General features: G+C 32.7%; 1 protein-coding gene across 1 annotated transcript; it reads right to left on the reverse strand.

The window, feature by feature from the left end:
• Positions 1 to 267: 267 nt before the first annotated feature.
• Positions 268 to 1817, reverse strand: LOC110733886 (abscisic acid receptor PYL4-like). Its single transcript, XM_021913962.1, has one exon. The coding sequence runs from the start codon at positions 1282 to 1284 to the stop codon at positions 628 to 630; it is 657 nt and encodes a 218-aa protein (XP_021769654.1). The 5' UTR covers positions 1285 to 1817; the 3' UTR covers positions 268 to 627.
• Positions 1818 to 13017: the final 11200 nt, after the last annotated feature.

The raw sequence follows: 13017 nt of genomic DNA on the forward strand, positions 1-13017 counted from the left end.
CCCACTTTGAGTCTCTTTCCTTCATTGATTTGATTCAATTCCACAAACTAGCATCAAAATATACATTTGAAATTCAATCTACACATTGTATAATTAAACTCGAAATCGAAATTTATAGTTTCCTACATTTATCATCTAAATTCTTAACATAATGTAAAATTTGAGTTTACCCTAGCTAAAAGAAAATTGACGAAAGCATGAACCCCAAAAATCAAAAGGCATGCATCAAAGCAATACATTAAAGAAAAAAGGAAGAAAGAAATTAAGTACAGCAAAAACTAGAGCTATGTTCTATGTATCATCAATCTTTGTTTTTGACAAATTCAAAAATTAAAAGAGAGGGGGAATGAAAGGGGCAAATTATTAGAGCTTGAATTTGTACTCCGATCAACAACACAAAAAAATTTATATATCATCAACACCCCATTTGGTTGTCGAAAACGCTGTCGATCGATTGTCATTTGTTTTTCATTTCGATTCTCGAGATTATAATACACAAAAGTTAGGACAGGTCTTCTCTCAAGACCTTGTTTTCAATTCCTCGAGATCGCATTTGATGGTGGTATCATATCAAAAGTTGTGAGAAGAAGAAGAAAAATAAAAGAAAAAAATTCCTAATTTTAATTTTTAAGATCCGGAGGAATTCTTCTTGTCATCTCTCCCTCTTCCTTCGGCGATCTGAGCCAACGATTGAAGATTGCACCGAACAATGGTATCGACAAACACGCAAGTCTCCTCTTTCGTGTTCCCCGCGGGCGTATCGACCACGTATGATTCGACCACAAGCGTAGACTCGCCAGTATCGCCAACCGCCGGGTGCAACGACGTGACCGACCTGTAGTTGGAGAGGCGGTGGTCCCCACCAACAACGGAGAAGGAGATGACGTGGCGGTGGTCGTCGAGGATCTCGAGCCTCTCATCGGAGGTAGCGGCGGGGAGACCGGAGACGACGCGAACACGGCGGAGAGTGCCGACGTCACCGTTGCCGGATATGACGTCACAGCTCCGAACAAAGTGTTTGTAGAGTTGAGGAGCGTCGAAGCGGCGGACGACGGACCAGACGGTGGAGACAGGGGCGGAGATCTCTTGGACGACGGCGGAGGAGCACTGGTGTGAATTGACGGATTGAGCGTGGTACCGAACGACGTCGTCCGGGACTTCGAAACCCGGAGGAGATAGCGGCGGAATGGAAAGAGGTTTGGGGTGGAGGTGGGAGAATGGTGAGGTGGTGGTGGGGTGGGTGTTGGTGGTGATACGGTGGAGTAATACGGATGATTTGGGCATTTTTGTAATTTTACTTTAGACTGATATTAATTTAAGTGTTTGTTTTTGGAAAGTGGTGGTGAAAATGAGATTACTACTTTTGAAGTTAAGGAGAGAGAAAATTTTGAGAATTTGGGGTGGGAGGGAATGGACTTTTTTTGGGGGGGTTAGGGGTATATATATGAGAGGGATGGTCACTTTCTTCTAACTTTTTTGATTATTTTTTTAAAAATTATAATTGGAGGGTATGGTAACGGGAAAACGAGTCGTGTGTTGTTGTTGGTTAGATTTTTCCTTTTGGTATGGGTTAATTGCTATACATTGTTTTATAACAATAAAATTAATAAGTTATGGTTAGATGTTATAGGGGGGGTTTTAACATAGGGTGATTGGACAAATTCAAACTTGTTTTATGGGATGGGATGGATGGTATTTTGTGGTGATGAGAGTTTTGGGAATGGGATTGTATGGTGGAATGAGGAATGGAGGTTTATACTACCTATATTTAGTAGTTGTTTTTTCGTTATTAAATTTAGGAAAAATTGACCAAAATAATACCACCTATTCATGAGATGCATAGAATACTACAATCTATTAGTTAGATACCATATAACACCACCTATTGTCTTGAGTGCGTACAATGACATTAATGATACGAAGACTTGAACATTCCACTGGAAAAGTAAAATTTTGCTTATTTCAATTTTTATTTTATTTCTCTCTATATGTTTCCCTTTATAAAATTTTTTTACAACCCTCACGTGACTTTGATTATTACTTTGTTTATTCATTATACTTTATACTCCACCACTAAACCTCTAATCCCCAATTTAATTTCTCACCCTCCACCATTCATTTTCAACCATGAAAAATCACCATTGTTGAGAAAGACTGTACTGTAAAAATAAGGCTGTAAAAATGAAAAAAAAAATACTTTATTTCATTATACTTTATACCCCACTTTTATACCATAAAAATTATGCAACAAAGACTGTAATAATACAAATTTGGGTGAAATTCTTGCTTTCATCTTAACTAACAATGATGATTAGGTGAATAGTGGAGGGTGAAAAAATTTAATTGGGAATATGAGGTCAGGTGGGAATGTGGGATATAATGAAATAAAGAAGAAATAACCAAAGCTACATGGGGTGTAATTTTTTTACAAAAGGAATCAAAAAAAGTGAGAGAAATATATATAAAAAAAATAATAATAATAATAATAATTAAATGAGCAAGATTTTACTTTAATTTTCTGGTGAAATCTCCGGCCTTCGGTGTCAATAATGTCATTGTACACGTCCAAGAGAATAGGTGGTGCTATAGGGTATCTAACGAATAGATGATGCTATTCTATGCACCTCATCAATAGATGGTGTCATTGTGGCCAATTTTGCCTTAAATAGGAAATACAAAGTATTACGATATATTACTTTATCCATCCTTATTTGTTTGTCCATTTGTTATTTACTGTTCTTAAGATACGTTTTAAAATATAGATTTCTTCAATTTTATACATAATTTTTATTTTTTTGATATTCTTAAAGTAGACGTTGAAATGAAAGAAATAAGATTTCGCATAACTACATTAGTTATTATAGATCAATGAGAATTCATGGTCAAAGTTTATAAAATTTGAACCCAAAAAATAAAATGAGACAATTTTTAAGGGATGAAAAGGGTATCAAACGAACTAAGAAATTAATGTCATACGTTAAATGAAGTTATGTGTTACTCTCTTCGTTTTTTTTAAGTGACACAATATTACATTTTACGCATGTTGATACATATGTTTGACCGTTAAAATCTTTAATGTGTATTAGTATATAATTCATAAAATTCATAAACTATATACATTGAGACTAGTACAAAAATATATTATACAACAAGTACTTAAATTGTGCAAAATGTTACTTAAAAAAACGGAAGAACGCACTAATATGTAAATTGTGCAAAATGTTACTTAAAAAAAGGGAAAAAAAAAATTAAATATAGACTTATTTAGAATCAGATAAGTTCCTTCTTTCAAAAAAAAAAAAAAAAGAATCAGATAAGTTCCTAAGTAGAACTTATTAAATCCAGTTGTAATTTATTAGACTGCTTGAAAGTTATCTAATTTTATCCGAACTTGTAACTTACTTTGTATTTCTTAAGGCAAAAAGAACGCACTAAAATCTCCTTTCACATATCCTAAAGAAATAATTTCTAAGCGGTCATTTCACACTTCCTGTTTAGAGACTCTAATCTCCAATACAAAAGTACTAAACAACCCTAAAATATTAATTATTATGCGTAATAAAAAACAAGTGGACGTTTAATAAAAAAATGTGGAATTAGGAAATTGAATATTCAGTAGTATAAAACCCAAGTTGAAGGTTATGACTTCTGATAATTTAATTTAAGTTGACATTTCCTCTATAATTTCATTGCATGAGATGAAGGTGCCGCATATGATAAAGAATTCTAGTCTAATCTTTACGCGTTTAGCAGCCAATGTCAACTAAAGTCTTGCTACTATCTTCATCGATGTGATTCTTATTTTATACTTCTATTGGAACTTTTTACTCCAATAGGGCCCATGCATCATTTTATTTCATCTTAGGATTTACACAAAATTGTTGTTGCATTTCATTTTAGAAGATCATATTTGTAGATGTTTCTGCAATAGCCCGAGAAAGCCCCTCCAACGAGCAAGGATCACTTAATTGTTTATAGAGAGAGTTTGTAGAAAGAGAGAGTCAAGAAAATGAATTACCCGGTTGATCTATGTTGATCATTATTTATTGAGGAAAGCTAACTAACTGATTAGGAGTAATTATGGTTGTGTTGGGCCGTATTTGGGTTTGTCAAGATTCGTGCTCTAAAAAAATCCTTGTTCCAGGATTTAGGCCAATGGCATTTTGATAATTTCATCATTTTATGGAATTGGGCCCATAGAGAGGGACACAAATAGTAGAAATTTTTGTCCCCGTCCTAGTGGCTTTTTAAACACACAAAAGAAACAAAAAAAAAAAGAAATTTTTGTTTTGATTTTTTATCATGTGAAACTATGCTATAATATGAAGAGAACACAATATTTTCATTGAATGATGTTTAGCTGGGTTGTACTCCATAATTGTTAACGTAAAAAAGAAAGTGGAGAAAAATAGTAGGACCATATATATCAACTAGTATGAATATGCATGGGTAATATCTTAAGGATACCTTTACAAGAAAATGAGGTTATTTTTATGGACCGTCTGAAAAGAGAAATAATACAATTGGACGTATCATAATAGGTTAATTGTAAACATTCTTATGTATGTGTATTAATATTAGATGCGAATAATACCATATATAGTAGGGTTAAGAGTAAAAAGTCTTACACTAAAAATGGATTCAAATTGTTGGCGTAATATTATTTAAAAATATTCTTGGAACTTTATAATTAACATTAATATATTCTACTATAGTTTATAATATTTCTTATATTATAGATTAATTGTAATCATTGATCGACGAAGACCCGAACATGCACTGTACTGAAATTATTATAAAAACAAGACTTAATTTATATCTTATGATTAAGGGTACTTCTTATCAAGAAACTGGTATGCTATATTTTTTTTGCAATTAGGCAACCATAGTGTTAATCTAATGCTACTTGCAATCTTTCTGTAATTAATTAATTATTGAAGCGGCATTGAGTATGTCACAAAATGGATAGTCAACAAAATCATACTTCGCAGGTTGGAATGCTTTAATTTTTAATTTCATCCTTTATTTCTAAATTACTACTTGTCTATTAACTTCCAATTTATTAGTTTATTTAGTAATTTGTCCTCCTTATTGTCTATTAGCTTCCATGATCGGACATTCGGACCTTTTTCTCCCTCTTTTTTATAGTGTATCAAAATTGGATCAAATTTATTTTTAATTTGCTAAATTTATTATTATTCGAATTAATATTTTACTTGTTATTTATTTAAAAAAAAAATATATATTTTACTTGTTATCATCTTCAAATTATATTTTACTCTCATCACTTATAGATCCACACATTAAGAAAAATAAATTTAAATACAATTGAGGCTAGAAACATCTTCGAATTATAACTTATAAATAAATTGGTCAATTATAGACAAAGTCATAAAGGTAGACATACATACAAAGTTTAGGCTAATAATCACATCTTCTATAGCAGCTATTTGCATTACTAAAACAAGTGTAGCTCAAAATCCTACAATTTGCCCAGAGCATGTCAACAACTCAACGTACTTTTTTAATAAAAAACTTGGGCTAATGAAGTCTGATCGACGTGTTAATTAAATTGTTAATGTAATAATATACAAACATTACAAAAATTAGATATGCCTAGTTGCATTTGGCCTTAACATACACAAATCCACATATCATATACGATATACCACATGTCCAAAGTGTACCCCTTGCAATCAACCCTTAAGGGTGCATGGGACTTGGCCATCATAAGTATGTTTTTCACCGTATCTCAACCCTATATATAAATCGCATAATTGTAATATTTTATTCGATCACTTTCTTGTTTGTTATTTACAACCTGTAGGGCATACAATACCTTTAATTTGAGAATGGCCGATTAAGAAAATTTAATACAGTATAATTATTGGCTAAATTTAACTAATTAATGGTACCTAATTGTCAATGCAAGCTGATCAAGTATTAGTTCGAAAGGGTTCATGAGTTGTAATGACTTATTTTCAGCTAATCATTATAGCAGAATTAGAGGTGTCAATTCAAGTGTTGGGTCGGGTTTAATTTGATCGATCTAATTAGAGTTTGAGTTATGCTAAATCTTTGTGTCCACACAGGTTAAATTTTGAATCAAACCAATTTCAACTTAGTTTGAATCTAGTTAGAGTTTGAGTCATGTCAAATCTTTGTGTCCACACATATACAGGTTGTCGAACTCTGGATCAAATCAATTTCGACTTAGGTTAATCTAGCCAATTTATAACACCTCTTTTGTGTCCACACAAGTTAAATTTTGAATCAAATCAATTTTAACTTAGTTTGAATCTAGTTAGAGTTTGAGTCATGTCAAATCTTTGTGTCCACACATATACAGGTCGTCGAATTCTGGATCAAATCAATTTCGACTTAGGTCAAATCTAGCCAATTTATAACACCTCTAAACAAAATTAATCATAAATTGTAAATTAACATCCGTATATTCTAAGAACATACAAAATACATGACATAGTAAGTTGGTTTGAACAATTAATTGACTAAATTTGTTTTGTGGGTAAAATACAACACTAATTTAAAGTGAGTTGTGCTCTAGTGCGTGATTAGGATGTGGATAGGATTGAAAATTTGAGGATCTTATATTTGAATTACATAAGACCTAACTACTATATAATATGAGTGAACAAAGTCTGACGAAAGTTTTTGTTATGAAGATTCTATAGTAAATTTGTAGGAGCCCCCAAATTTTATATTGACAAAAGGCCCCCAGGCCAAAATATTTTAGACGCTCTTGTTGGCTAATTGTGTTAATAGACTATCTCAACTAAAAGCTTAAATTGATGGTTGAGGTGCATGAATATGTTTTATACTTTATGATGCCCCCTCACACGAAAGGCCATTGGGCTTGAAGTGTGGATGCATCATGGGCCCTCCTCATACCCAGCGCTTAATATTCCACTTGAAAGTGGGGGGTGGAGAAGATTCGAACCCGTAAACTTTGTGTTACGTTGGCTCAAATACCTTATTAATGGATCATCTCAACCAAAAGCTTAAACTGATGGTTGAGACCCAAGAATATATTTTATACTCTATCAAATTGGCCTAAATATATTGTTGAAAAAGATGAGGCTCTTTGCATTGAAGACAATTGTAATAATCCTTGCATGCACTACCTTTGTTTTCGAAAATTTGAGTCACTTAAACCATGTTTTGTTGCTATTTTCACTTATTTTAAGAAAAATAAGTTTAATTTACAAAAATAAGTTCAATTTAAAAAAAGTATAAGTTCAAGAAAGTTTTAATAATATAAGGATTAATAGGGATTATCTAAGTTTAATTAACAATTAGTAAAATAACTGATAATTTCATATAAGTTCAAATAAATAATAATCAAGTGAATAGAAAACAATTTACTAGCTATAAACTCTATTTTATAATAAATAGGATAGTTTGAGGGTTGATGATGTCCAACAATATTTTGTTTTAATAATAGTTAAAGAATTACGAAATATATATATTTGTTTTGCATGGTCATTTAGATATTTTCAAGTAAGAAAAAAACTTAAAAGAGTAATAGAACCAAAAGTGGAAGCTAGATATCAGTTTTGTGTGCCGAATCTGCCGACATCTCTTGTTTCGTCAGTTAGCCTAAGGCCATGAGGATACCGCAATTGTGTAATAGTAATCCTCACTCTACGTGTTGTTTAGCAGCGCATGTCGACTCCATCTTCAATAATCTTTGTATTTGAAATACCAACATTTTATATCATTTTTTGGCTTAGTGCAATAATGCCAACAGTGTTCCAGGCCACTTTAGTCACTTCTCCGAGGCGATATTTGCTGGAACTCATATACTCATGTTTAACACAAGCACGAGTAGATAAAACAAGTATCTAAGCGTTTGACTTAGCTATTTTGTGAAAAATATTGAGACGCTCATACAATTTTGATTAATTTTACTTTATCTGAACTTATATTTTATAAGTTTTGTGCCCGAGCAATGCCTGAATTATTAATAAAATTTTAGGATTAAGCTTTTGACATGAGTGTTAAATACGATCATATAATCCCTTTTGATAATGTCAAATGATCATATAATCCCTTTTGATAATCCAATATACTTAGACATGCGATATTATATCGTTTATTTATATAATAGTGTACTTTTTGTAGTTTTACTTTACCAAATAAAAATTATTTTTACTTATTAAAAATTATTTTAGATTTAATTTAATTTAGTTAAAATGATCATATAATACCTATTGTCGCCTACGTGTCACGACACTTGGTGAAAAGCTGAAATGTCAAGTGTCGCTGTCTCGTGGTCTAGCTACGAGATCTGGTTTTATTTATTAGTGATATAATATGATATGAACTTATTTTATTGTCTAAACTTTTTTTTTTTTTGATGAAAAAGATATCTAAACTTATTTTACTTTATTTGTTTAGACATCTTCACATAAAAAAAAAAAAAAAGTTAAGATAAATTAAAATAAATTGACAAATAAGCACGAGTATATTTATCAGAATTAATCTTAACTTTTTATTTGGTTTGAACTTATTTCATCCCTTTGAATTTTTTGAAATTATTTTGTCTAAACTTATTATTGTATCTGATATTGTTTTGTTTGAAATAAGATATAAAAAAATAAAAAATATAAAGAAGAAGATGCTAAAAATAATATGAAACACACAGACCCTAAAATGACATATTGTTCACATCATACTTCAAAGTGTAGAGGATCCAATATAGATATTTGATGCAAAATGATTACGTATTGTGTTAGTACCACAATTTATGTCTTTTAGTGAGCATTCAAGCACTGTACTTTCCGTCAAAAAACAAAAAAACACTGTACTTGATATATACTTTCTCCGTTCTTTTTTAGATGACACGATTTGACTTTTGCATTATTCACAAATAACACTTTGACTAGCTTTTGTGATTTTTAGCTACGATAAAACATAATCATGTGGGATCTTATTTGAATCGTCTTAATGTATATTTTATTAATATCCACTTTTTATAATTTTACAATGTTGATAATGGGAGATATAACTCGTGAAAATTGTGCGTTGGCAAACGTGATAAAAGAAACATGTCATCTATTAAGGAACGGAGGAAGTATGGCTTAATTAACCGGTTTATATGAGTCCAGAAATTGTTTTCTTCACCTGAAACAAGGTTATTTGGTCTGATTTTAATAGGTCTAATCAGCTTTGATCTGAAATTTTTTTAGTATAGTCTTTAATTTGATCTGTTTTAATCTGATTTTATTTTTATCATGTTTTTACACTAATCTACCAAAAAAAAAAATCATTATTAAATTAGATCATGTTAGATTCATCTTATTGTGTAATATGTAATTTCCATAAACTTTTTGTTTATACACAATTTAAGATATTCAACAATAAGTAAACAAGAATTAAAAATTCTAATCTAGTTTAATGTGAATATATCTGGTCTTCTGATCTTATCTAATTTTGACAATAATAAGTAACAATTGAAATAAGTTGAAGAGAACAAGTTGATATACTTTCTCCTAGATTAATTGCAACAGTACATATATAGTATGCATAAAGTTTAGGAAAATTTGTATTTTACCACCTACAAGTAACCCACTTTTTGAAATTACCACCCAAAAAAAGTTTTATTTTAAATTAGTACCCATAAAAGACAAAAAAAAAAATACAAAAAAAAAAGAAAAAGATTTACCACTTTCCGTTAAAATAACCGTTCAGTTTAACGTTTTGAAAAAAATTCTTCGATTTTTGAGGCAAAAACATGCTCTTTAGATGTTTTGGGGGTCATTTTTACGTTTGGATCCGATTTGAAGTCTGAATTTACCAAAAAAAAATGATTGAAAATGTCTTGTTTTGCGTACTAAAAGATACCTCATTTTGCGTGACATGTGCAAAATGAGGCATTTTCATTAATTATTTGTCAATTTTGACATCAAATTAGTCCTTTTGGCCAAAAATAACCCCCAAAACTTCTAAAGAGCATATTTTTGGCACGGAAATCGATTTTTTTTTAAAACGTTAGGTTTAACGGATTTGGTGGTGAAATCTAATTTTTTTTTGTCTTTTATGGGTGATAATTTAAAATAATTTTTTTTTGGGTGGTTATTTCAAAAAGTGGGTTATTTGTGGGTGGTATAATACAAAATCTCCTAAAGTTTAAGGGAAAATGTTGGCAAATGCGGGGATTTTATAATATCATTAATAGTTAGGGGTGCGTTTGTTCATCAAGGAAAGGGAGAGAGTTTACGAATGGGAAAAGAGGAGAATGGAAAATGACTCCCTTTAGTATAAAATTAGTGTGTAGCCCGAGCGTTGTATCGAGTTGCTACTTTAATTATTCTTTGTGATTATATGTATTTGATATTTATGGTGTCTTTTTTTAATTAATTAAACCTTGTGATTTGTAATTATATACATTTATTTTCATGTTTATAATATGGTTGATAATTGGCTTAAATGGTTAAATTATCATCCTTCTTATAAGAGGTTGGGTGTTCAAATCTTCTTATCCTCATGTTTTTATAGGGAGTATGTTGGTTGATTGGGTGACGTGGCATAATAATGATTAAGGTTGATTGAGTGGTGATATGACATAATGAAAGGTTGAGTAGGTGACATAACGTAATGAAAAGGTCGGGGTCTACATGGCACATAGATGTTCTTAGGAACGCCTTTTAATAAATTATATTATAGATAGATGCAGTTTGGAATCAACCCATCTTCCTTCTCTCACCATGTTACAATGCATTCACACTCATGACACCATCATCCCTCCTTATCATCGCATCACTGCCCTCGGCCCACCCCTCCCTACTCACGAGCTGTTGTCTCCACTGCCCTTTCCCTGCCACCGTACTACCACCCCGACCCACCTTTCCATCTCGCTGCCGCCCCTTATCTATTTCTTCTCTATTTTTTAATTTCAATTAGCCTTGTTATATATATTTGAAGTTTTGAAGATTAGATTTGACCTTAAAAACTCCGGATTTAGAGTTTATGCTTGGATCTAAACTTTATTATATATTAAGAAGCATTTCTAAAATGTTTATGTGCCACATGACACCCTCTTATATTAAACTTGTCACGTGATCTTTAAACTATGAGCATATTCTAATGAAATAATTAATCAAAAATACTTATCATGAGGTTTGAACTCAAACACTAAAACATGCATTAGAAGTCTTACCATTCACCTTATTTATCGATTAATCATGCTTCTATACTCAACTCGTTTAATTATTTGCTTTGATAAGTAGGCAAACAACATTATATTCAAGCAACAATAAAAAGTATCAATTTTAATTTGTAGTTGTTTTTCGTAGAGCGTGGTATAAGGGAGTGTGTAAGGAAGGACTCTAGTTTGCGGATTGGTTCTTGGAATGTAGGGTCTTTTACGGGAAAATTGGCAGAAGTGGTAGAAGTGATGAAGAGAAGACGTGTAAACATCATGTGTCTCCAAGAGACGAGGTGGACAGGAGAAGGGGCTCGAGGCTTGGTTTTGGGGTATAAGGTGTGGTACGTTGGACAGGAAACGAGCCACATTACTAAGAATGGTAGAGCTAGGAATGAAGTTGGTGTGATTCTTGATGATAGATTGTCGAAAGAGGTCATGTAATCGAGGTCTATCAGAAGAATGATAAGTTGATAAGAGTGAAGTTGCTATGTGGCAAGGAGATTTTGAATGTTATTAGTGCTTATGCTCCCCAAGTTGGTTTAGATACAGAAGAGAAACGACAATCTTGGGAGGATTTAGATGAGGTGGTATAGGGTTTCCACCCACACAGAGAAATTATATATTGGAGGCGTTTTAAATGGGCATGTTGGGGTAAGCCGAGATGGCTTAGAGAGTGTTCATGGATCGGAGACTTTGGGTATGGGCAGAGGGACGCAGGTGATGAGGCTATTATGGATTTTGCCCAATCATATGACTTAATTTTGGCTAATACTTGGTTTAAGAAGCGGGATTCCCACTTGATAACTTTCCAGAGTGGAGCAAATGCCACACAAATAGACTTCCTACTCATAAGGAGCACGAATAGACAAAGTTGCCTAAAATGCAAGGTCATCCCATGAGAGAATGTGGTCACCCAACACTGGCTTTTGGTTATGACTATTTGTTTAAAAGAGAAGGCAAAGAAAAATTGAAGACAAGAGGAGCCAGGGATAAGATGGTGGACTCTAAGGGATGCAAATGTTAAGGTTTTTACAGAAAAAGTAATCAAGGAGGCGAATTGGGATGGACAGGTGGATCCAGACATGACTTGGGTACGAATGAGGAACTGTTTCTTAAGAGTGGCCAAAGAGGTCTTAGGGGAATCAAAGGGGATTCGATGTAGAGAGATACTTTGTGGTGGAATGAAGACGTGAAAGCAATAATTAAGCAAAAAAGGGAATGCTATAAAGCCTTGGAAAAATGTAGGAGTGAAAAAACTTTTTCAGCGTATAAGGAGGCTACGAGTAAGGCAAAGGCAGCTATTCACCAAGCGAAAGAAAAGGCTTATCAGGAGGTTTATGAAAAGCTTGACTCCAAGGAGGGAGAAAAGATCATTTATAAGATGGCGAAGAGAAGACAAGAGGCAAGGAAGGATATTGGCATGGTAAAGTGTGTCAAAGATAATAACCAAATTGTTCTAGTACAAGATGAGGACATCAAGGACAGGTGGAAGGGGTACTTCGATGAATTGTTTAATGGAAGTCATGGAGTTGTGACAGGAGATACCTCAGTGAGTGATGAAAAAATCAACGTGGAGTATGTGTGGAGGATTAGGAGAGTAGAGGTGGAGATTGAACTGGAGAAGATGAAGCCTAGCTAAGAAGGCGGTTGGCCCTAATGGTATACCGATATAGGTGTGGAGGTGTTTGGGTAAGATTGATTGGTTAACATACCTCTTTAACAAGATATGGAGGGCTACAAGGAACCTGCAAGATTATTGGAGGAAAAACACCTTGGTCTCGGTCTATAAAAACAAAGGAGATGCTCAAGATTGTTCTAACTATCGAGGGATTAAGCTTATGACCCACACT

Source organism: Chenopodium quinoa, unplaced genomic scaffold, assembly GCF_001683475.1.
Source record: "Chenopodium quinoa cultivar QQ74 unplaced genomic scaffold, ASM168347v1, whole genome shotgun sequence".
Lineage (NCBI taxonomy): Eukaryota > Viridiplantae > Streptophyta > Magnoliopsida > Caryophyllales > Amaranthaceae > Chenopodium > Chenopodium quinoa.